We start from the raw sequence: 26,529 nt of genomic DNA on the forward strand, positions 1-26,529 counted from the left end.
GGAACATCTTAACTCAACTCTCTCTATGGCTCCCACCCCCTCTCTCTCTCTTTCTCGTTCCCTCTTTCTTTATCTCTCTGTACCTTGTTCCTTCTCCTCAACACTTCTTCCACAATCTGGTCCAATGGTACGAGGGGGCATGATGGAAAAAATTAGGTCATGTTGTTCACTTCATAAATTAACAAATGAAGTTGGAGTTTTGTCTGTCATCTGATTCTGTGGATATTAGATAAGACTGCGAGATAAGAACAAGTCACAGCAGGAACCATAACAGCACGTCTTGTTTTTGATTGTCTTTTTACAATGAAGTGCATATCAATATGCCCTTTATCCTATTGTATGATATTTCATATCATAAGTCAATGTACTAATATTGTAATGATGTGCTTTCTTGCAGAGAAAGTTACCAAATACTGTGATGAATCTGGCTATTGGTTCCAAAGTCCTTCTGTCAATAGGACCTGGGCTCATTGTCTCGCGTATCCAAAAGACAAGCTCAAAATACAGCAGGTAAATTTAGTGATTTTTTCACGGGTTTCTTTGGTAACATAAAGTCATAGATTATTTGGTTTCCCCTGGATGTGGTCACTCTCCCTGTGTCTAAGCTGTTTACATTGGCCCATAAATTGCAACAGAGTATATCCACCCTTGGTTCTCTGGAGCCCAACCCAAATGCCGTGGAGGAAAGGACAAAAATTATGGACGGCCAATACAAATGCTTTGAGAAGATGAACATGGATCGGCCGTACAACAAGTCAGGTATCAGTACCACTCTCACACAGCATGGCACAGCAACTACAGTGTCAGCTGCGGTTCCCAGTAGAGGTAGAAAAACATGGCTTCAGGAAGTAAAAGTCCAGGAGAACTATGGCACAAGCGGCAGGTTCCCGACTACATACAGGGCTAAATGCCCACGATTCCGGTCAGCGATCATTTCCCAATCCCACTCCTAACTCTCTCCCATTAATTTCCTTTCACTCTCAACTTTCCTATCTTCCTCAACGCAAAATGACCTCCAAAATATTCAAAAGTAAAAACCCTGCCATGTTCTACTCCAACAGGTAGTTTCACTAATTACCTCATCTAGCCAACTGAAGAGGTATACAAAACATACAAATATACAAATACAAAAACAGATCTTTTATTCTCTGAAACAGTCTTATTTCCCTCTATTTCTTGTTCTCAGCACTTGCTGTCCCATAATGTTGTATGCTTGGTGCTTGACTGTTGCAAAATTTGGTTGTGGCAGAGAAATTTGTAAAGACTTCTTCTGGTTCTGGTTTAGGACTGTTCTGCAACCGGACTTGGGATGGGTGGATGTGCTGGGACGACACTCCAGCTGGTACCTACGGCATCCAGAACTGCCCCAACTACTTCCCAGATTTTGATCCCACTGGTAAGAGCTCTTGGTTGGTTTCATAGTTTAGTATCAAGTAGTATCAAATCTAGTTCGTTTGTTTCTATTTAATTATATAGGTAGAAGTGTTTTTATCTCCTTGGTTCAATAGTGGTTTAATATGTCTTGTAGAAGGGCAAGCATGGTCTATTTCTATACAGTTTTATGAACATAATAATTGATAAAATGCAGGTAATGCTGGAGGGACAAACATAGTCTAATCTTACAGAGCTTTCTAGACATAATATTTAATTAAATGCAGGTAATTCTTTCTAACCTTGATAAAGTGGAATAATTTACTCACACATGTCTGTATTGTCAAGAGATATACAGTAGCCCTGCTCTGAGTTTTAAGTTTTAATTAAAGCTCATATAGATGAGTGGGTGCCCCACCTCCACCTCCACCCATACCCTACTCCAAATCAAATACTGTGAGAGAAAAAATAATAATTAGAGAATTAAATCCTCCTCTATTTGCCTTGCTACTGTAGAAAAGGTCACCAAATATTGCGACGAGCATGGGAATTGGTTCCGGCACCCTGACACAAACAGAAGCTGGTCCAACTACACGCTGTGCACAGCGTACACGTATGGCAAAGTCAGGGTAAGACACGGCGATGTTTCTCTCCTCTCTGCTTTTTCTTCTTTTCCCGGTTGCAGAACGCATAACAAAGAACAACGTCTAAATTCAAGCACTGAGAAACCACGGCGACGGAGGCAAACAACTTTGTGTTCCTCTATAAAAAGCTGTGGTAATGGGAAAAGATGTGCTGCCGCTGCCCCTGGGTGTGTGTGTGTGTGTGTGTGTGTGTGTGTGTGTGTGTGTGTGTGTGTGATTGTTTGTCTTGATGAGAATGGGACACAGCGCTCCACATCAGTGTGACAGAGCATCAGCAGTGCTCCCTGTGTGACTGAGAACATTTCACAGATTCAGACACAGTGATCAATGACATATTGATTGAGCTCTTGCTTGAATATTTTATTGATAAAGAATTCATTTAGAGGACATCCACATGTGGATATTTGATAGCATACTAGGTGGTTGTGGGAACACAGAATTAATTTCATGGTAACACCTCAGTAATCAAACTAGAATTGATACAACAAATATTTTATGTTTATAATACAAACACTCAATTTGATTAGTGCCAGTGAGACCCATGGCAGTCAACTCTGCGTGCATAGTGCCTGGAAGAGGTTGCATGAAATTATACAAGATTTATTACCACTAATCTTATTGTTCAATTAAGTGCAGTGTGCCAGATTGATAAATTGCTGTAACATGCTTATTACATGCTTGTACTTGTTCTTGTGCTTGTAATTACATTGTAATAATGGTACGATAATTTACAGAACACTCATTGGAGATTGTGTTTTTAATTTTTTATTTAATTCTTTGAAAACTATGATCTATTTATGTTTTGTTTTTCGTCCTTTGAAACAGTTTCATGCCCAGACGACTTCTGTAGTATGCTTTCTCTTAGTTTGTCAATCCATTTTAAAATCCAGCGTCCCTATCGTGCTTGTTCCTTTTTTAATTCCTAGTCTGTCTGCCAACAGAGATCTGCCTCGTCTGATTCTGACCTGTAAAAATAAAAAATAAAAAAAAAATCAGTCTATTGAGAGAAGCAGGGATACGATTTCAATCAGTTTCCCATTTAATGAGACACAAACATAGACTGTGAGTTCATGTTTTTAAACATGAAAGCCCCTTTCAACATAGATGTGACTACTATTCCTAATCAAGTGGATATATCATCTGCAGTAATAATATTCATTAATAATTTGTGATAACATGTGGCAAGCAGCTGGGAATGCACAGCTGTTAAGGCAGCCCGTTTGCATCTGATTGCATCTGTTCATTTTTACATAGGTCTACAATACAATCTTTTTACATTTGCATTTAGAAACTGATCTCAAATGCTGCAGCAAGCACAGTTGATTGGAGAACATTAGCATGTCTAGTCTGACTAAAATCACCCGGTATAGCCCTGTGACCATGTTATATCATTATGGTAACCACGGAAGGAGCTCACAAAGCTAATTTGCCGCTAACTTTGTTGGTTGACTGTGACACCACACACCAGGGACTAATTATCTTTGTTCGACCCAAACACCTTTTAGTCTTTTAAGTGCCTCTCACACCTACAGATTTCACAGGGCTCTGTCAGAGTGGCTGTCAAAGTGTGCCTGTCCTTACTGACAGATTTTACCAGCAGAGATACATTTTGACACAGAACTATGTTAAACTGTGATAAAGTAAGATTCATTGAATTATAGAGAGTTAGAGGAGATTATGGTATGTTATGAGCAATGTATGTTATGTTATGAATTTATGTGCTGTTACGTTATTTTCTGGGCTAATACTTCTATCATCAGACTTCCTCCTTATACTATTGTCTGCTCATGATTTTAGTTTCTTATCTATTATAGTTGTACCTGCTGAAAATCTGCCAAAGGGTGCAGAACCTTCTATCATGATGTGCAAATACCACTGATAAAAGGTTCTGTCTCTGTCTCCAATGCTGAAAATTCATGTTCTATTTCTGTTTTTCAGATGGTGTACGTCCTCTACTACATGGCGGTGGTTGGCCATTCTCTCTCCCTGGTGTCCCTCCTGATCTCCCTGGCCATATTTTTCTATTTCAGGTGAATGTTTATTTATGTTACGGAACGTTTCTCCACAGCTGCCGCTGAATTATGCAAAGGGACGACTCGCAAAGCCTCCACCTAGACTCTTTTTTGTTTGGTATTTCGGTTTGTTCAGATCAGAAGTCATAAAAAAATTATAATGACCCGGTTTTTCTCATGCAACTTGCATTGCTCCGGCTGGCGACTTGACGTTTTATCGTGATGACATCTCTCCTATCTCTCAATCTGTCTCTCGGCCCTAAATGCAACTGATGGCTAATTTGCCATCTCTGCGAGGCAAAGGATGGGGATGGGGAGAAAGAGGTGGTGGTGGGTGGTTGGCGGTGAACCATTTTATTCAAAGTGCAATAGCTCCTGGCCCCAGCCAACTGGCGCCATGGTGTCGTGATTTACCGCTACACATTAACTGTTGTCATTCATCACCCGAACCCAATTGAAATTGGATTGAAAAGATGGATCGACGTTTTGTTTGACGCCATTGGCAGTGACACACTCTCAGACACACACAAACAAACACACACACACACCTGTGGAGATCTCCATGGAGAGGCAGAGAGAATTATTTTTGTCAAGTTATGACTTTGAATGGAGGTGATTATTTCTGCACAGCCATCAGCCACAATGATTTCCATTTCATGTCCTTGCCTGAATGACTTAGTTTGCATGTTGACGATGGAATGTATACAACATCTCTCTGGTCAATAAAGTTTCTAATGGCAGTGAGAGCTTCTATATCACTCCAATTTATAAACATTGTTGATTTATTGGATGTGAAGGAGACTGTATGTATTGTGTTTGAGTGTGTACATTTTCAGCTAGACTCTCCTAAAAGTATGACAAACACATGTCTCATATATTTCAGCCATATATTTCATATATTTCAGTTTCTCTGGCTTTCTAGGGTTGCTCCGAGTTTGTCCATCTATCCTGTGTTTGGTAATCCTGCCTGTCCATGAGAATGAAATTTGCTACTGTGGTGGTAACTGTGACTGCCTTGAAAGTGGTGCCGCTGACAGGTTTTCGGTTTCCTCCATTTCATGCCAGCTTAGCTCTGCCTTCAGAACGCCATCAGCATCCCTTCACTGGCATACTTCGGAGGGCTTAAGGTATTTCATGGCTCTGTCTAATGACTGGGAGAGATGGGAGATGGTTAAAAGGCCCGCTCTGCTACATAACTAGTACTCCCCGCCCTTTGATCACCGTACACATATTTATCTGATGGAGTTTCTAATTTCAGAAACAGGCAAAGGGAAGTGGAAAAATTGGGTTGTAAATAGCAGCTGCGGAGAGGGTTGTTTTGTGAAGGTCAATCACTTCAAAGCTAATGAGGGCTCGTTGGCGTATTCAGACTCACCAGAAGTCTTGCTCTTATTCCTGAAGTCGGCACTTCAGAATTAGCTGGCGGGTGGGGGTTGTCAAGCAGGTAGGCTAATTAAAAAATATTCTGTGAGGCTAAAATATGATCCCTGTTTTTTATCTAATTTAGCCTTATGTACGTGTGTAGTATCACAAATTACTGTGCATGTTCATTGTGTCTCAATTCGCAAAACAAAGCACTGATTAGGTCCACATTTTTCTTGTGCTAAATATTGATATATTAATGTTCTCCTAGTACTAAAACGCGGTGGGTTGAGTAACAGCCGTGTTTGTGGGCCCTAAATCCGAGCAAAGATTTTGTAATCAGCAGCCATTTTATAGCAACTCGTAAATATACAACTTAGATGCATGATACAGGTGTAGCTGCCTAATCCAAAATATGTGTAACAGTAAACTAAGCCCATTTGTCAAACATTATTTTCCATTGATATTTAAGTCCAAAATGCGTAGTGCAAAAAACAAGTCCTGCTTATAATTTCCCAACCAATTGCTGGGCAACAATTTTGGTCTCAGAAGTGCATACTTTTATGACAATGGCGTGATATTGAAGGCCCAGTATCCTTAATTGGCCAGGGTTTAAATTCAAGATCTAACCGTTTCCAGATGTGAAATTTACTGAGGTATGAGACGGCATACAGCTGGGAGTTTCTCCCTTTATTTATTGCACCAGTTAAACATGGCCAGATTCTCTTTAAGAATACTTCGGCCTGTGTTGGAAAAACAGTGCCTCTGTTTCAGACCCGATTAATCTCTCCCCAAAGATGTGTCCACTTCGGAGTGCGATTGTTTGGGTGTGGTGGTGAAAAGAACACATTATGATTTGGCAATCGGAACTAGTCTCGTTGGGTACAGTATATCAATTTTTGGTGTGCAAATTAATTTTGGTGTTTTAATTGTATTCCCTGAAGAAAATCACTTTGTGCTCATCTAGTCTATGATACTCTGAAAGATTACCAAGATTACAAAGGTAACATGAGGAGAGTAACATGAGAAAACAAAACAATTCTGCTATGATTTGCATACATTCAAATGACACAAAGCATTGGTTCCAAGCTCTTAATATTTAATCTTGTGTAGTTATGCATGCAAACATTTCATGTATATATCATTTATTAATCATAAACTGCTTCTGATTTACTAATGGGATTTTTGACAATAGAGCTACTGTGTGCTCCCATGAAATACAGTCCTCATATGAAAGATTTATTTATTTCAACCCAACTTGAAGTTTATTCCTTGTCTCTAATCTCACCCTTTAGTTTAGAATATATGTAATTTCAGAATGTATGTAAGAATATATGTAACTTTATGAGAGTTGTATCTTTCCTTTAAGAGAAAATGGTTCTCGCTCAAGGATCCCTTCATCTTTGTGAATCAGGCTTAGGGATATTGTTTAATGCCTCATCTCTTTCCTCACTGGTCTGAGAAGTTTGCGTCTGATAATGTCATTACAGCGGTTCCAGCCAGACTCATTCTGTCCATTTTGTTATTTATTGTTCTGTTTGCTTCACTGAAGCCTCTCAAGTCGATGTGGAGTCTCAGGATGATACGAGATACTATAAATTAATGGATTTTTATTGTCAGATGCAACAATCAATAACCCTAATGTGACACAAAACATTTTGATTATCCACAGTGGTGAGGTCATCCATCGTTGGGGATTTATTTTCAATAATGGTGAACTTTTCTTGTGCCACGCAGTGCAATCGATAAATATTTGAAAGGGTAACACAGTCCGCAGGCAGACCTATGACAGTCTATTGTCTTGATGATGTTTTCTTTTTAATTAGTTCAAGAAAGACCCAGTGTTTGCTGTTCCCACACTGCTATTTCCCACAGCCAAATGGATTTCTCCAATTATCCAAAAAATCGCTCACTTAGCATTTACTTTCACACATCAGGCACTGTCATGACATCTCTCTCACACCTCATCTCTCTCTCTCTCTCTCTCTCTCTCTCTCTCTCTCTCTCTCTCTCTCTCTCTCAGGAGTCTAAGCTGTCAGCGGATTACACTGCACAAGAACCTCTTCACTTCCTACGTGCTCAACTCCACCATTACCATCATCTATTTCATATGCGTGGTCAACAATCCTAAAATGATGGCACATTATCCTGTAAGTTGCTCTATTTTCTCAGAAATAACCCTTTTTAACAAGTTACAATCCTAAAATGATGGCACATTATCCTGTAAGTTGCTCTATTTTCTCAGAAATAACCCTTTTTAACAAGTTACAAATGTGCTCTTAATTTTCTAACTATTATGTCATAAGAAATGCGTGAGCATGTAGAATTAAGTCAGCAGTTGGGACGGTGTAGATTTGTTTAGATTTAGGTTGATTTCATGCACGTGACAAGACAAAGCTACCGTTCATTTCTACTGTTTTGTAAAGTTCCTTTAGATTTGTGGACAGTCCACACACATCTTTGCCTACAGTACATACATTTCAGGCGAAGATTATCACTCCTCCCTACATATACTGCTCTACAAAAGTTGTTCGTAATTCAGTATATGGATAACATATTTTGTGAATACTTTGCATTGAAAAGGAACGCAACCAGGAATGGATATTCCATTAAATTAAACATTTGAATGAAATTACAATGTAGAAAACACTTTGGATTCAACAAAAAAGGCACAATTGGCAGCTATTAGATCTTCACAGACTTTAGCTGAACATTTTGTTCAAGTCATTGAGACACTGGGATGTGCGGTCCAGTTCTTCCTATGCTAGCTCAGTCAGAGCATTCCATGACAGACAACACTCCAGTTCAGACTTAAGTTTCCACTCCTGATAGGATTTCCAAAGCTTGGAGGTGTGCTTGGGGTCATGCTGTCAGGTTGGAAAGAAAAGCTGGACTGATACACGCTGTGGTATCTATGCTGATATTCTCTAGAGGTAATACAGAAACTTTTCATGCTTCCTAAAATATCTCAAGATCAACACACACGCTCCATGCATCACAGGCGGTGAGGAGGGAACAGATGTCTAAAATCTCCTAGCCATTTCAATGTCCCGTGTAAAACTGTCTACTGTAGCCAAACAATTGAATTTTTTATTTTTATTTGCTAAATCCCATGTCAAATATGATCACCACTTAAATCTATTAAGGGATTGTTTCTCATGTTCGGTGTAAGCTGTGCGAACCGTTTTCCAGAGGAACACAATGAAACAGCATTAAAACAATCAATGAGTAATCCACTCTCTAGCTGGAGCCGTATACTTTGCCATTCTGGCATTTTTTTTATCTTAATACTAGTAGTCATATCATAAATGTATTCAGATATGGAATCCAACATTTCTGTAGAAAAACTTAACGATGATAAGGTGATAAGGTGCCAGTCTGATTTAAATGAAATATCATAATAATATTATAAGGCATAAGACATTTACGATGTACCCGTGAGCTATACTGATATTATTTTAAAACTACAGTCTCCAAACTTTCGCAGGACCTTGAACATATTTTATTCCAAGTACCATATGGTTTTGGAGGTGGAGAGAAACATTCCTCCAAGTCTGACATGGAATTATAAATCTGTCAGACTGGAATGTGAGTTTAACTACCTCAATTGGTCCTGATGCTTCCTAAAGTAGATTGTCCAAAAATAGTCCTAAATTCTGAAATAAAATGGCTTGAAATTACCATTCTGATATGGTTGGTCCACCTTTATCCATATATATAGATATATATTTTATTTATTTTATTTGAGCTACCCCTCTGTTTGTTCAGCGCTGTGAGATTCTGCTTGCAATGCATTTAACAATACCACCTTATTCACAATTATTTTAATTCATTCAATAGTCGTCTAAATTGTGAATGAACAAAGTGAAGTGCATGAATAAGGGATGCTCTGCGGGAGCTTCTCCGGTTATAATTAGATCGTTTGACACGCTACTCGGTAGCCATCGGAATAAAACAGGAACAGAAACGAAATTCCAGTCAGATCTGATCCGTCATTCCTCTGTGGTCTCGAATGCTGATACCGTCACGTTTCTCACCTCGCTTTAATCCCTCTGGCACAGTCGGACCCCTGTCTTCGCTCAGATCCGTCATCCCGCTTTTGTGCGAGACGGCCGGAAAGAAATGACTGCAGTGGAAAATAATCAAATAGAGATGTATCAGCACGAACACTAGAAGTGGCCCCTGCCAGTGTATTCTCTCTGTGCGTGTGTGTGTGTTTTTTTTTCTTTTATGTTATGGCCAAGCTACAGAAGACAAATTGCTTTTGGATGCCAGAAATGGATTCCAAGAGCGAGCTAGTTGAAAAAGACTATGGCTGGAATTTAATCAGTCTTTTTATTAAGTTTGTTACATTTTCTTTTTCTACTACCTAAGCTGATATTTAGAAAAACCTAAACCCGATTAGAAATACTTGAGATGGAGAACCCACCTCGTTAATCTTAGTTTTGAATAGTACTAGTTAAAGTGAATAAAGCACTAACTCATATCACAATTTCGACTTGATCAATATTTGTTTGAGTGCTGTTGCTCGTGTTTGCTACACGTGTTGTTTTAGGAAGCTGCACGCCTTCTCTGTTGGTGGTAGTCTGGCTCTGAGTCTTCCAGAGATTTATGGCTACACTAGTGTCTGGTCTGTCCATCAGACTACTCTTCCATCGCCCTCTCTCTCTCTCCCTCTCCTTCTCTCTGTCTCTTCCCCCTTTTTCTTTATCTGTGTGATTGAGCTTCTGGTGGATAGACATAAACATGTCCCTGAGACTGGGGTTAAGTCCAGATGGAAGTGGAGTGTGTGATTTATGTGCTGAAGGTGTAAAATGAAGATTCTGTCCTCAACTCCTCCTCATGCCAGCAGAAACAATATTGGCCATATTTCTCATGTGGTACATTAAAGGTTATAAAAAGCATAGCATCTTATTGACGCTCTCTCATAGCATATATCTCATATATACAGTTGAGATTAATGATGGTCATTTTTCTCTGACCAATTACATTTTGCTGGATCATGCAATGTGCTCCATTTTAAGTATATAGGTGGATATAGGAATTGTTTATGGTTGGATACAGGAAGAAGATTGCACAGGTGATGTTGGAATTTTCATTTTCATATTGGATTACTTGTTATTTAGGGGGCAGTTTGGTTTGCAGTGTTGTTTGACTTGTATATCCAGTCCAGATGGGGGTGTATGACTTACAAACAGAATGTAGATACAAGCGCTCGACTGCTTATGAGAGTGTTTTACATTTCAGGTCTATAAACATAAACATAAACATAAACATAAACAAAAAGATAGATAAACAAATTATAAACAAATAGCTCATGAACAAAAGAGAGCCAAATGACTTTTCCAGTTTTAAATAAACAAACAAGCATCCAAGCAAACTAAAGGGAGAAGAGGGGAAAAAGATGTTAATGGCTTGCTTATTAACCATATGGCAGAACAGTTTGCTGAATGAGTGATAGAACTCAGGAAGCCAGCGTAACCTGGCCTCAGGGACAAAAGACTAACACCCTCCACAGCAGCCCCTCATTAAATCTCCACACTGCCTCCCGAGCAGCAGCAGCAGTGCCAGTGACAGCATCACACATAACAAGGGGCCCAAGCCACAACACATACGCACACAGCCACTCAACGGGGAGAAATAAAGTATGCCTCTGCAGTATTTCTACATTTGAAATGCTCGTTAAGTTGTTTTTATTTTTGGTCTTTTAAGTTTGATACGGCAGTGAAGAGTGACCAGGAAATGAGCAGAAATAGAGATTGTAAGCAGATTCGAGGAATGACCTCAGGTTGGACTCGAACCCGAGGCCCCGTGGGCACTGAGCCCATATGTGGTAGAGAACACTGGCACTACTACAGGGCTCCGTCCAGTCCTCTTATCGCAACATGTCAATATTAATTATAGTAATTAGGCTAGGCATGAATGTGGTGGTCAATATTATGGATCTTTTTAATCATTTTTCTTTCATGATTTTTTGAAATGACCACTTTCCTAGACACTCACAATTTTAAAACACTATTTCATAAATGCAGTCATGACTGAAAAAACAAGCCCACTCTTCCAACCAACATTGACTGTGATCACAGCACTTGCCTATCCCACAAACACTTGTATTGGTTGTTATCCCTCCTGCCATCTTTCAATTGTAGACATGTTTCATTTAGTCTAATCCTGTGTCTGGAACCTGCAGACACATGTGGGGAAAAAAACAACAACAACAGCAGCAACAGAAAAAATGAAACAAGTAGCAGCGTTGAATAAATTGTTGTGCTGTTGTTGACCTTCAGCGGGGGCCTGCCTGCAGTAGCAAGGTGGTGAATATGAGTCATTTGGCCGCTCCTGTCTTATTCAGCAGCGTTTAGAGACAGCGGCCTGCTGCGAGAAACAAGTGGCTCAACTGGCCACTGGGAATTGAACTCTGTCGAAAAGCCGTCAAGTTTCGACAGGCAGCTTGCTAAGGAGGTCAACAAACGTTGGCACCGGAACAGGTCAATGAGCGGTTAAAACACATGCTAGCATATGAGTCTGGGATTTAAAAATGGAAATGACATTGTTATAAATTTGGCATTTGATTTAAACACAATCATTTAATGTTGACTCTGTCCGCTATAAAATCATAATATTTAAAGGATTTTCCCTTCTAAAACCCTCTAAAAATGTTAAGCGGTGCAAAAGCAAAGGTCAAATAGAACCTCTATGTGCACTGACATCCACTGACAGATGTGAATGATGTTGGTGCCTTTTTTCCTCTCTCCATCCCTCTCTCTTTTACCCCTTTCTCTATTTCTCCTCCCTCTTTCTCTCCTTCCCTCTATCTCTGTATCTGTCTCTCTCTGCAGATGAGTTGTAAGATGCTGCAGTGCTTGAACTGGTACCTGCTGGGCTGCACATACTTCTGGATGCTGTGTGAGGGTGTGTACCTGCACACGCTCATCGTGGTGGCCGTGTTTGCTGAGGAACAACACCTGTACTGGTACTACCTCCTAGGATGGGGTGAGTCTCTCTCACATAGACACGCACACACTCACACGCACATACTCACGCACGCACGCACGCACACACACACACACACACATACACACACACACACACACACACACATACACACATACACAGACACAGACACAGTCCCGCTGGCTGGGATGAGTCACTGACACACAGTTCTCTGGGTGACTACTTTCCCCATCCCCTCCCCTGTCACACGGCCACCTTCCTCTCTTTCAGTCCGATCTGTTTTATTCAGTATCCCCGTAAAGCCCCTGACTCCTCCTGCTGTGAGTGATGTCTCCCGTCTCCCACGTAATCACGAGCATGTGTGACACTCGACATGGCAACTTAGAGTAAGTCAAGCGACTGGAGCCCTTCTCCTCTGACCCCATGTCTCGACATGCCTTCCGCATAGTCTGATTTACTGCACAGAAGTAAGTTTACTGCCTTTACACCATGTTTTTGCACACAGAGACACACACACACACACACACACACACACACACACACACACACACACACACACACACACACACACACACACACACACACACACACACACACACACACACACACACACACATAGAGAGAGAGATTCAAACATCTGCACACTCAAAGAGCAAACTCAATGCTGAACAAAAGGAAGGAAAACTAATGAGGATATGAATGCCAAATCAGCTTGGAGACACACACATACACACACACACACACCAATGCAAACAAACAACCGTAGCGATGTGATTTCAGAGGGCCACTTAATGCCAGAGGTCACACTTAATGCCTCCGCCCCGGCGTTTATGCCATGTCTGTTTACTGTACATAAATCAGCTTTAATAGCCATTCAGGGTCGCTCTTAAATGTCTCTGTCGGCGCCCTGTGTTTGCATGGGCCGCCCGCTACTACTGCTGCCAGTGCCTTTCAGATAAGTGGCCAGTCAGTGGTGTCGCCAGCCATTGGTGGGCCGCTATTACAGATGGTGCGGCGATAACCTTGGACAGTATCAGTCTCAGCTCAGGCAGGACAGAGAGAGAATAAGGGAGGGAGAGAGAGAGAGGGAGGGAGGGAGGGAGGGATGGAGGTTGGGAAGAGGACGAGCAATGGACAGGCAGAGTTACATCTGTGGACAGTCTGCTGGGCAGTCAGGCCTCATTGGGTTTTTAAAAGCGAGCCGTCCGGTCTCATCTGTTTATGGCTGGCGCTAAAAATAAAGGGGCTAACGTAAATGTTGTGCGCGGCCCTAATGATTAATTACTCTCATCATCAGTGGAGAGCTGTCAGCATGAAAGCAATTGATCCCGGGCAGTGGACAGAAACGGAGAACAGTTTATGAGTCCATCCCAACACGGATAGTTGGAAACAGGATTTTTTTTTAATGCCAGTGGGCTGACTAGAGAGTTTTGCGGTTCAGCAACACCACCACTGTGGTCGCAGTAAGTCTCACAGCACCATTTTGAGTTGCTGCACCATGTTGTGTGGCCTGGACACTGTGCAGACTTTGCAACTTTGTATTGGATTTGTACCTGGGCGATGCGCCAGATGTTTTAACATTGTGGTTGGTGGCGACTCACGGTTTTAACTGCCATTTTACTTTCATTGTGACATTGATGCTTTGAATGTCACACTAACAAGACTTCTCCTTCATTCTTCTCCTTCCTCCTCTCTCTCTTTTTCTCTCCCTCTCTCTGTTTTCCTTCCCTCTTCCTTCTCTCTCTTTCCCAAAATAGGATTCCCCTTGGTGCCTACAGTCATCCTGGCCATCGCCAGAAAACAGTACTTTGATGACCAGTGAGTCCACTTCCACAGCCTCCTCCTTGAAACAAGCTAAACATGCAGAGCTGAGCTGAGCTATAATGAATTCTCTGTCTGTCTTGTTTATTTATTTGTTTGTTTGTTTGTGTTTGTTTGTTTCCACTCCCTGCCGTCTAGCTGTTGGCTAAGTTTAGAAACCCATCTGCTTTATGTGGTGCACGGACCTATCGTGGCAGCGTTGCTGGTGAGTCAGACCCCATTCCTTTCCACGTTTACGGAGGCAAACCCATTATCTGAAATGGTCGCTCCAGTACCGATGGAAAACTGCTTACCCATAGTACCAGCGTATTATTCTTTTTGTGACGCCGTTAATGGCTTTGACCTGTAGTTTGTGTACAGCAGGAAAGAAGACTTTTAATGACTTATCCAGCTTTTATGGATCCATCTGAGAGCCATGTTTGTACCCTCATAAATCATTTTTCAGGTGCAGGTGTGTTATTTATAGTTGGCAAATGTCCCTGTTAAAATGGGCCCTCACAGGCATAAATGGTCTTGGTAAAGACAAACATAGATCATCGTTGTCTTCTCCTTCTCCTTCTTCTTCTTCTTCTTCTTCTTCTTCTTCTTCTTCTTCTTCTTCTTCTTCTTCTTCTTCTTCTTCCCCTTTCTCATTGTTCTTCCTTTTCCTCTACTTCTTCACAACTGCCCTTTTTGCTTTTTCTTTTCATTTTCATTTTCTTAATTTCCCTCTTATCTTCTTCCTCTATTTTTTCCAATTCTTCTTTTTTAATCTTCTTCCTCCTCTTTCTCTTCCTCCCATTCTTCTTTTTCTTCTTCTCTTCCTCTTCCTCTTCCTCCACCCCACCCCACCCCAGGTGAATCTGTTCTTCTTGCTGAACATCGTGCGGGTTCTGGTGACCAAGCTGCGGAACACTCACCGGGCCGAGTCCAACATGTACATGAAGGCGGTGCGGGCCACGCTCATCCTGGTGCCGCTGCTGGGCATCCAGTTTGTCATCCTACTATGGCGACCCGAGAACCGCCTGGCCGGCGAGATCTATGACGTCGTGATCAACATGCTCATGCACAACCAGGTGAGAAAGGCCGATAGATTAGGCAGGCAGAGCAGATGTAGGACACACTGGACTTGAGATATCTACGATGTTGTCCACCTGCCAGGTCTTTGTGTGTGTGTGTGTGTGTGTGTGTGTGTGTGTGAGAAAGAGAGAGAGAGGAAAAAGTCACTCTTAGGAAAGAGAGTGTTTGAGATTGATGCAAATGAAGGAGTGAAAGAGAAATGTAGACTGAGAGATATTTGGAAAGACATAAGGGCAACTTTTATTGTAATCATAGTATGTTGAGAAGAGAGAAACTTCACAGTAATCCTATGTTTGTTTTTGTTAGTTGCATGTATTTGCTAATCAAAATAGCTGTGAAACCAGGAGAAGGAGCTCCAGCCTCCCACTCCCATCTGTAGCTGCAGTAGGCGAGAGGAAAGTGTTTCCTTTTCCTCACTTGTTGGCCCTTTGAGGCCTGTGCATCAGGACTTCATTCTCACATTTGCCGTTTTGAAACACCCAAAGCCCTGTCAAGATGAACAAGACCAGGCATTAGTCTCAGCCAAATAATCACTTCTCTCTTCTACGCCTCTCTCCTCAGGGACTGCTGGTAGCGACAATATTCTGCTTTTTCAATGGAGAGGTAAGCAACACTGTTTGCCTATCAAAAGCCCCTCAGCAATCACATCACATCAAATAAATGCAACATTACACAAGCCATATTTCCACAAGGTATAAGGCAGTAGCTGTGTGGTGCATCTCATAGTGAATTGTTGCTTCATGCATACTTAAGTGAATAGCAAAGTCCCTTGTCAACACTTGGCATAACATGGGCTTGATGCAAATTTAGAGACTCGGTCTCTGTTCCTCTGTACATAGCAAACTGAATACGTCAACACACATTGCAGTATAGACTTGATGCAATGTAGTGACGCAGCCTCTGTCTCTATATATAGAGAATTGACGGCATAGAAGTTTGCTCAACCATATCGCTTGTTTGTTTGTTGTGTTGGTGTGTGTGTGTATGAATGAATGGATGGATGGCGTGCTCTGTGCAAGAAGCCTCGCTGAGCAAGAGCCCTGCTGATGCATGAAGCCACTGGTCAGTCAAGCATTCAGTCAGACCGTTTCTGGGTCAGGTCTCGACCAGGCTCTCTGTACCTGTGTCATCAGATGTTACATGCCCTGCCCAAATCCACAGTGACAGCGTGTTGTGGCAAACGAGCACTGAGCTTCACCTCGTTTAGCTTCGGCAAGGGGGCCGGTCGTATGTGTGTGTGTGTGTGTGTGTGTGTGTGTGTGTGTGTATGAGGAAGTGGAAGGTGACTAAGGGCCGCAGATGGGCAATACATTATGACACATCTCAGAGGGACGCACTGGTACAAGCCCCACTGGCGGGATGGCACACCCACACACACACATTTATATACAGATATATACACAAATGCACACCCTCACAAGCATGCATGCAAGGTCGCAAACATTCAGAATTCTCACCTATATAAGTTAACACGCATGCCTGTTAACATGCACCTGCAGCACACACACCATCATGCACTAAACACTGTCACAGAGACGGCAACATATAATTTCTGAGTAGAGCTGCATGTAGGTCTCATTCGCTATTCACCTCATGTAGATAAATATTCCCACACACACACACTCTCACGCAATCTGACTCACATACTCACACAGGCTCATTAAAGGCTTTCAGGGCCAGGGGTCGATGGGGCAGGTCATGGAAAATATGGATCACTTGGGTCACTAACACCCAAAAACACAACCATTCAGAGCACTCAAATATGAGAAGCCTAGCGACACCATCACATCTCTCCCATAGACCCCCATTGTTAAAAGGCACCGTTGCCTGTAACAAACTAGGGAGCACAGTGTGACTCCATTCCTCCACCCTTGTTCGAACAGTGACAGTTCTGCCTGTGTGCTTTTGTACTGCCAGTACCAGGCACAAATTATGCACTCAGACACAACAAAGGCCAAACTGTCTCCCCTGTGTCTACTTTGTCTTGTCTGGGGACATAAAGGACAATGTGGGGACCTCTAAAAAAACAAACTAAAAATCGAATGATGCTACTCAGCATGAGGTTTTAGGTTTTGGCGAGATGTGTGTGTGTGCTGAATTAAACAGTGTGTTTGGCAAGGACCTGAGGAGAAGCTATGTTTTATACATGGGAATTATTTTTCGGGTGCTTGAAGAACTGGGTCAGTTATTAGCTCACAAATGAGGAGTCGCCACTCATCAGCGTCAATTGAGCCTGGTAAACAATTTGGACGTGTGCGCAGAAATAGTTCAGGCTGCTCAGGATGTTTGTTTGTCTTGTTGGTTTTTGCTGGCCCTCGTTGCCTCTGCATTTGTAGTTGATGCCATTGACTACTGCCTTTGTAGTGAATGTGGACATTGACTGATTTGTGTCTGATCATGGAAAAATAAACTGGGGGAGTTAGAGAATTGCTTTGAACCTATGCTAGCTGTGATGTCAGATTATTCTTCTTATTATTTTAATTTTTTAATTTAGCAGAGTTCAATGTCAGTCTAGTTGGATAAACTGACAAAGGGTGCAGTGCAAGGAAAACAGTTGCAGTTGCCAAATTATCAGCAAAAATAGTCATTCAACATGGTTTTCATTATCGTCAAGTTCATTAAACCCTTGAATTAAATATAATACCAATTTCAAAATGTCTGTTAGTCCATTTTCATCCATAAAAGTAATTTCTTAGTTCATAGAGAGAACACTTTGTTAAAAACTCCAGAGCCCGTTCAGAGTGACCATATGCATGTATCGTAGGTTTTCTCCAGGAAGAGGTATGGTCTCTGGTCACTGCTCTAGTTTGGTTCAAAGCCATCACATTTTAAAGCACTAATTTGTTTTCCACAAAAGTGCTTCCTTTATGACTCCTTCCCCATCCTAACCCAAGCCTGACTGCACAAGTGGGTTGATAAAGAATGAAATACCAATCAAAGGTGTAGAGTATAAAAAAGTTCTTCAACAAAGTCTTATAAGATCTTCTCAAAAAGCACAAAGCAACACAAAGCATGACTGATGGTGTTGGTGAGGAGTCTTTTGAGCAATAAATTAAATTGCAGCTTAGTCAGACAGGGCTTCAGTGTACTTCAGACAGGATAAATCTGAGGTAAAACTGCCTGTCGCATCCCAGCATGTCCACAAAGAGCTTGACAACCACATGTGTGTTTTGACCATTGACTTTATCCTTTCTGAACTGTGCTGATGTGCTCGATCAAGCAAAACCTGTTTGAACAGACGAGTCACTGTGTGTGTGTGTGTGTGTGTGTGTGTGTGTGTGTGTGTGTGTGTGTGTGTGTGTGTGTCTTTGTAATAGTGTTTATATCTTTATAAATGCATCATAAAACAAGAATTCATATTCATACACTAGGTTACATAACTGTGGATTTATTGTTTTTTCAAAAAAAAAAAAAATATTACAGTTGTAAAAAGGATGTTGTTTAATCAGCTATATCTATCAAAATAAAACAGATAAGCAACAAGTTCAAGAAGGAAAAGAACAGTGCCCAACTAACTTACTCACTTAACTGCTTGTAGGACTAACACCACACAGCTCCTAATGAACTACTGTTAGTGTTTTCTAAGCTAGATATCGTAACACCCCCAATTATCACCACTTTTGTTCAGAAATTCTAAAAGAACGATGTTTTTTAATAACATTCGCTAAATCAACCTTACATTTTTCAGTAGCCATAGGTGTGTAGATTAGAACAAAATCTGGTCTGGTTCTTAACGGGAGCATTTACTGCCTGAAATATCCGATTTTGTTTACCACGCTCGGAGTTATAGTGCTGGCCTGATGGGTCGCCTATTTACACCGTTTCAACTGCACATGAACGGTTAGACCGAGAATTCTCGTCATGAAATTAAAATTCCACTGGAGCTCCAAGCAGTTGTGTACACGCAGCCTTACAACACTGTTTACAGCTCTTCGAGTCACGGTAAAATGTAATTTGCATTTCTTTAGGAGTCCGCCGTCTTGGTTTGTATAGAAATGGATATTAAGTGAACTATACACGCAAGACGGTGGAAATACGGGACTGACGATAATAGGGGGAGTTCCGATAGTAAGTTAACTTATTTAACCTGTTAACATGGGAGCCGATATGAAAACGGACACTCCACACAGCTGACACACTCACGCCACACCGGCAGTCTGCAGCCAGCCTAACAATCAAATTACATTTATCCTCTGACAATATAATTTTTTTATTAATATTTTGATGCGATCAATTATTTACGAGAATTTCAGTTAAAGGTATACTATGCAGGTTTAGGTATTTCTCGTGACTTGTACCCCCTGTACACAATGAAAATGCTTTTGTTGTGGAGGTGAAGGATTAACAACAGGCAAAAACTATCTCCAAAGAGCTATATCTTCAAAAAAGGTAATGTTTCACGATTCTCGCGAGATTTGTCGGGTCGCCGTTCTTGAAGTTGCATGGCTGGTTGTCTCGGTAACGACTCATTACGTCTATGCTGTATAGCTATGCTAGGTGAACGATTCGCCTATTACAAGTTCATTTACCATCAAATTGGCTTCGAAATGGTTATATTAAAGTAAGAATATTGCATAGTGTATCTTTGAGATAGTGGACCTAACTTAATTTCATCCTATTTTTTCATTTTCAGTCTGTATCTTTTGAGTGATTTTTGAAGAATAGAAAATGAAAGTACAAACACAATTAAAGACATTTCACAAAAATATTGAATATAAGGGCAATTCCACGGAAAATGGACTTTTTGTCACATCCATAACTCCAGTGAAATGCCTTGGCATTTGTATGATGTGAATGATAAAATTCATGATATGCATTTTTTCTCATGTGCATTCTTCAGCCAAAAATAGCAAATGCTCAAATTTCATGTAATCATTCACATCATACCATCACATTTTATTGGCGTTATGGATGTTACAAAAAATAATTTTCCATGGAATTGCCCATAAACTCTTTTGCTTTAGCATAGGGACAATTGATAACTCGGAGAACAGAAGGGGCCAGACCAAGTCATTTAGTGCTATTAATTGCAGTTGACTTGAAAATATGTCTGCTAAAAAGGACTTTTATTTGGAAGAAAATTACCTTACATTTATACCACAGTAATGTAACACAGTGCGTGAACGTTGCCTCCCCTTTTCCTGAATATATTATGCATTTATGTCATGTATGGTTTGATGAATAGGCTATCCACTCACCCATCTAGTAAAGTGTTACTTACTATTCCGAGCAGCTCATCTCTGAGCAGTTCCATTAAATTCTGGGAAATGCAAAACTGTTCACATATTAGGCTCATAACCTTGGCAGTATGTTGATGAATTTGCCAGTCGCTCCTCAGCTGTCTAACCCTCCAGAACCCTTTGCTGTGTTCCTGTGTGTTCAGGTCCAGGGGGCACTGAAGAGGCAGTGGGTGCAGTACAAGGCCCAGTGGGGCCAGCGCAGGAAAGAGCACTGCTCCATGCGCTCCACCTCCTACACTGCCACCTCCATCACCGAGGTGCCCAACTTCATGTACCATCACGACTGCGGAGGAGTAGGAGGGGATGGGGTCGGGGAGCAGCCTAACGGCAGGCCCGTGGAGGACTGCGAACTGGTTGCCCTCAAGTTTGGGGACACCTACACCTACACCTACGCCTATGAGAGAGGAAGAGGAGGGGGGCGAGAGGAGGCCTCCTGAACAGCAGGGGGCGCTGGTTCGTGGAGAGGGGAGTACTTGCCGAGTGTGGCCTGCGGAGTGTTGGGTTGGAGGTGGGGGGTCATGTAATGTGGAGAACACCTAGAAAGTTCTGTGTTCCGAACACTGCAAATTTGCCCACCACCCACCCACTCACATCCACTCTGTGTGGCTTCCCCTTTATGCCAGCCTCGGAAGCGGGTAAAGGAGTAAGGCCATGATGGATTGCAATGATGGAAAAACAAACTATAGCTTTGTGAAATGAACAACATAAGAAAAACAGAAATGGCATGTGTTGGCGTGGGTGTATGGGCAAAGACATCTCCTGAGAGACATCCAAATGGCGTGTGTTCATTTGGGTTCGTCCTTAACATGCTGCTGCTGCTGCTCCTGCTGCTTCAACTAGCATACAAACAAACAAACAAACAAACAGCAACAAACAAACAAACAGCAACAAACAAAGGCCAAATAAATGGAATAATTGAAAGAAAAACAGAAGAGGTGTGTGTAAGCTATTTCATGACGGGACCTGATGGTCCACCACCCAGACGTTGCTTCACCCTGAACCAAAGGCTGTGGTGGCCGGTGGACCGTGTGGAGATTTCGGACCCCTCACAGAACCAAGCCAGAGCCATCAGACCACTTACAGAACCAAGCATCGGAACTGAGACTGAACACAAACACAAGTCCACCACGCAACAACATCTAGACACACACACACACTCACACACACACACACCACACTCCTCTGTTGGGTGAGCAGTTGAAAGTGTTACCCTGTGCCTAAGCTCTGGAATCTTGTGCATATATTCTCACCAGTTTCACCCAACATTTGTCTGCTGAGGGGTTTTCTGGGAAATTGTTCTTTTTTTTTATTCTTGACTGCTATTTTGCAACCTCAAAATAGCTTGTCTGTCTTGTGAGGCCTCTGATTGTAATGTTAGTGCAGCTGTGCTTTCAGTGTTTTTGTCTAAAAAAAAGAGTGCATGGAGAGAAAAACGTCCGAGAGTGAGAGAGAGAGACACAGAGAGAGAGAGAGGGAGAGAGAGAATGACATACTTCCGTATGTGTGCTGTGCATAGTGCTGGGTCGTGTAAACCCATTAAAATATAAAGAGTTAGATGGTCACAACATTGGAAATCATTGCATTGTGTAGCCTATAAAGTTGTATGTTCCTAAGCAAAGAGCTTCATTTTACAGTCATTTCTGTGTGGATGTCTCCCTTCATTTATAATGTGAGTTTTTAATTATGATTTTAACAAACCAATGTTCTGTCTTTTTTATCCATATGAACGCTCATTCTTTTAAAGGGTCATACTTAAAAAGCCATTCCCATGTGTCTGTTGTCAACATGTTATCTGTATGTATGTATGTATATATACTCTTTTGATCCCGTGAGGGAAATTTGGTCTCTGCATTTATCCCAATCCGTGAATTAGTGAAGCACACACTAATCCCGGCACAGTGAGCTGCCTGCAACAACAGTGGCGCTCGGGGAGCAGTGAGGGGTTAGGTGCCTTGCTCAAGGGCACTTCAGCCGTGCCTACTGGTCGGGGTTCGAACCGGCAGCCCTCCGGTTACAAATCCGAAGCGCTAACCAGTAGGCCACGGCTGCCCCTATCTGGTGTGTTGAATCAAAGTCTGTAGCTAAAGGGGTTGATATCAGATGAAAGATATGACACGTAAAGGAAAAAAAAATCAAAATGTGTTTTTGCACTAATTTGTGTAACAAACGATCTGAGTGAGTTTACTACAAGTGACACAAGTACAGTATGGCAGATAGAGAATGACTCAATTTAAAGAGTGAAAAAAAGAACTCCGGAAGAGTTGACGTACGTGACTCAATCATACGACGGTGTGTCATGCATAACTTTTGTACTAATTTTTCAAAATTTTTGCACTGAACTTTACTTGTATTGTCTTTTCATTATTGTCCTTAAGCTCATCAATTGCACAAGCACTTCAAGGTGCAGTTGTTCACTGCAAGAAAATTTACTTTGACCCCCATTGTCTTACATGGAACACCTGCGCACAGAGTGCAGGTTCTAATTCCTCTCCTCTGAATGCTACAGTACTCATACAGACCTCAAGTGATCAGTATCTAGCCCTCAGTTCACTTTTTTTCCTCAACAGTTAATTGTCACTCTGTAAAACATGCAGTAAAAAAAAAAAAAAAAAAAAAAATGTGACCGCATATATTAAGCTGGGCTCCAAGTGGTTTTAATGGTAAACAGAGGCCACTTGAGCATCTTGCCATATTCTCTTTATTTTTTAATTATTCTATCAAGCTCTAATTTCCTGCTGTGGCAGATGGAAATGACAAAACATGAGAATCATAGGAATGTTTCAGAACAAGAACAACATTTTTTTTTTTTTAAAGGGCTCATTTTGGTGTGAAAAGCTTCTTTAAGCATATTTTTATCTAAATGAATGATGAGTACTATTTAAATACTATGAACACTGAGCATATGATGAAACCTGTACATTAATTACATATGTATATAAAGGAAATATACAAAGAATAGATTATGTATTTTTCCTCCAGTTTCCTTTGATGATGTAAATTATGATTCTATCTATTGTTTTGTGAAATGTGGCTCAGATTTCTTCTTTATGTTAACATACCTGTAGACCTAAGATAAAAAAAAACAACAGTGTCACCTTGTTTATGTTGATCTTTTTCCTGTTGCTGTGGACAACGGTCATTTCCCACTTCAGTCATAGTGTTCAGTGTTTATCAAACTGTCCATTGTTTATAGGGTACAGCCAGACATTTATGTTTACTTAAAAGCAAATGTATTGGTTCTTGCTCAACTTTATGAGGAACCTTATTTCTTGATGGAAAAGCGTTTGGGATCTATTTTGAAGCACAGCTAAATATTCTCAGTTGGAAACTAATTTTCGTGTGTGTTTCAATTGCCTAGGTACTCATATAATGCTTTGTTGCTATCTGTTATACTGAATTGTTCATTTAAAAAAGCCAGCGTACTCCTACTAACCTGGATAACAGACGTGGCCACTCAGGCCCCTCTCTGCTGCAAAATGTAAGCAAAACTACCGCTAAAGCCAACTCACTATACAGTGCAAGGCCTGGACTAATTTAACACACCGCCAGGATAAAAAACAACAGTAGACTTGATGGCAGGAGAGTACAATTTGGCCAATACTTGACTGATCAGCCTTATGAGCCTATGTGTTTGGGGTAAGTAATATCCCATCACATCTTAATGAAGCCGTGAGGTTTTGTAAGCTTATATTGTACAGCTTTGTGGAAACACTGATGGCACCCAGTAAGAGATGGTGGTCTTTAAGGGCAGTGCACCCTTAAACTGTCAAACCATGTCTGCCGAGTAGTCTTTTACGCATCTCATGGATCCGCGTACTTGTAAAATTTTAGCACTCCATAAAGGACCAATTAGGGCTCTTAACAGCGGCCCAAGATATTTCTGTTAAGGGTGTCACTCCCGTTTAGCTTCACTCCATGCAGGTGCTGGACTGACAAACGTGCTCTGTTCCTCAGTTAGCGGCAAACTCCTTTGCGCTCCTTTAGCCTCCGTGCACACAGCATTCCACAGGGCCAGCTGCATCCCTGAAAAGAAGTGAGTGGAGGCTATAAGTAGTGGCATGTCTCGATGCTACCACTAACGCTAGTAGCAGACAACAGCGAATGCCTCAGCTCTCCTCTTTACCAAACAGCTTTGTCCTATACCAAATAGCTCATCCTACCCCAACACTATTGCAAATGTTCTTTATTTCTTTCTTCGCCTTGTTTTTGTCATTTTCTGTCTCCATATTTTGTATTTTTTCTGTTTTCTTCTGTCTTGTTATATTTGTTCCTGCCTTCTGTCAGAAACAAGTAGATGCAACAGTAGCCTACTTAAAACCTAATAGATTCCTGCAACTGACACTTATGCTCAATTTGAACCCCCTTTTTTCAGACGCACAGTGTCAAATTGACAATCACATCACACATCTTTGATTTCCTTTTCTCATTCTTTTTATTTTCCAATTAAAGCGGTGAAGACTATGGACTGAAATTTGTTTTTTGACACTTATGACAGTAAACACAATGGCAGATAGTTACTGTGTATGTCGGCTAAGTGTAAGATAAGGTTGTCAGTTGAAAGCTCTGTGTAAAATATGTATTCCACAATGACACTGTGAAAATATTTAAAGCATAATTTTTTCAAACAATATTTTGCCTGTTCCTTCATTGTTTGCCCTTCCCGGTGCAATGCTTTCTAAGATGGCTATGTCATTCTTTTGAAAATGCACAGACTGAACCATTTCTATGTTAAGCTAATGCAATCAGAAATATATTTATAATATACACCTTTGTCTGCTGATCTTTAACACACATACAGTATATTCCATAGCTCATCACATAAATATGCACATTTCATGACATACAGTATGGAGATAATTGAGGACCACTTTAAAAACTCATTAATATGGGTGAGTTTAGGATTATGCTGAAGGTTGTAATGAATGGAAACATTATTAGGTTGCTGATCCATTTACATAGTAATATTTCTCCATAATCAAATAGGCTAATGGTGGAGCTGTATTTATGCAGCTGGGAGCCTTTTAGATCATTTACTTTTTTTTTTGTTTGTTTGTTTGTTTGTTTGTTTACTTGTGTTTTGAAATGAAAATATTAAATCATCAAATAGAAATGATCACAGGTGTTTGGTGGTTTAGTACTCAGCAATTTAATCTGTTAATTACTGTAATTCATACTTTATTAGTTTATGAAATATCACTAACACACGCACATTAGGGTTGACAATGAACATAACCAGACAAGCACATAGGGTAGGGTATCACCAAAACATGCCTGTCTAACTAATTCTACAAAATTGAATTACAAGAACACAGGTGCTCTTAAAAATAAACACAATACAATAAACCTGCAAACACCCCCAGTCACATGCCATTTGATATGCAAGTGCACACAAACACACACACACACACACACACAGAGAGAGAGAGAGAGAGAGAGAGAGAGAAAGAAAATGTAATCCACATTAGCATAATAAAGAGCACTTCTTCAAAACTGCAGTGGTTCCTATTGAGTTCTGACATCTGGTTTGTTTTTTCAGTGCAGATAAACCTCAGAGGGTCTAGTCTATAAAACATCCATCAGGCACAAAGGCACTTCATGTAGTGATTGTTTTGACAAATTAGCATCCCTCATAAGTCTATTCTGATCCACTGCTCACTGCTAATCAACTGAAAGAGAAACTACTTCTGAAGGGCCACTTCATTGTGTGGACATCAGTGGATAAGACTTCAAAACAAAGCACAAGCTCGGAGCCACTCAAGTGGTCTCAGAGCAAATTTCAGTCCCAGTTTTATAACTTAATGCAACATTTCATTTAATTGAACTAAAACAAGAACAAGCAATAATGTTCTTGCATTTGGCCATTTTTAGTAGGCCTAGTTTCTCAATGACATTCTTTGAAACATATTTAGAGCCATTTGCCCCCTACACTCACCGTGTAAGGAGGAGAGTGGTAATTAACATCCAGGATGACTTTTCCCTCTTCAGGCATCTGAGGGTCCTCATAAGAATATTATGCCATTAGCACATTTGCAAGGCAAATCATTGTTTTCTATTAAAAGGTCTCCA

General features: G+C 41.0%; 1 protein-coding gene across 2 annotated transcripts in view; it reads left to right on the top strand.

Moving 5' to 3' along the window:
* The window catches only part of calcr (calcitonin receptor), a 50,710-nt gene extending 29,760 nt beyond the window's left edge, over nt 1–20,950 (top strand). For both annotated transcript variants that reach the window (XM_048229521.1, XM_048229522.1), the window contains 12 exons: nt 398–510; nt 636–759; nt 1,286–1,396; nt 1,888–2,000; nt 3,954–4,045; nt 7,413–7,539; nt 12,229–12,382; nt 14,101–14,161; nt 14,303–14,369; nt 15,001–15,219; nt 15,785–15,826; nt 20,607–20,950. In XM_048229521.1, the coding sequence (XP_048085478.1) occupies nt 398–510; nt 636–759; nt 1,286–1,396; nt 1,888–2,000; nt 3,954–4,045; nt 7,413–7,539; nt 12,229–12,382; nt 14,101–14,161; nt 14,303–14,369; nt 15,001–15,219; nt 15,785–15,826; nt 20,607–20,900 (1,517 nt within the window). In that variant the 3' untranslated portion in view covers nt 20,901–20,950. The remainder of the gene's footprint in view (nt 1–397; nt 511–635; nt 760–1,285; nt 1,397–1,887; nt 2,001–3,953; nt 4,046–7,412; nt 7,540–12,228; nt 12,383–14,100; nt 14,162–14,302; nt 14,370–15,000; nt 15,220–15,784; nt 15,827–20,606) is intronic.
* The last annotated feature ends 5,579 nt before the right edge of the window (nt 20,951–26,529 follow it).

This window comes from Alosa alosa, chromosome 20 (assembly GCF_017589495.1).
Source record: "Alosa alosa isolate M-15738 ecotype Scorff River chromosome 20, AALO_Geno_1.1, whole genome shotgun sequence".
In the NCBI taxonomy this organism is placed as follows: Eukaryota; Metazoa; Chordata; class Actinopteri; order Clupeiformes; family Clupeidae; genus Alosa; species Alosa alosa.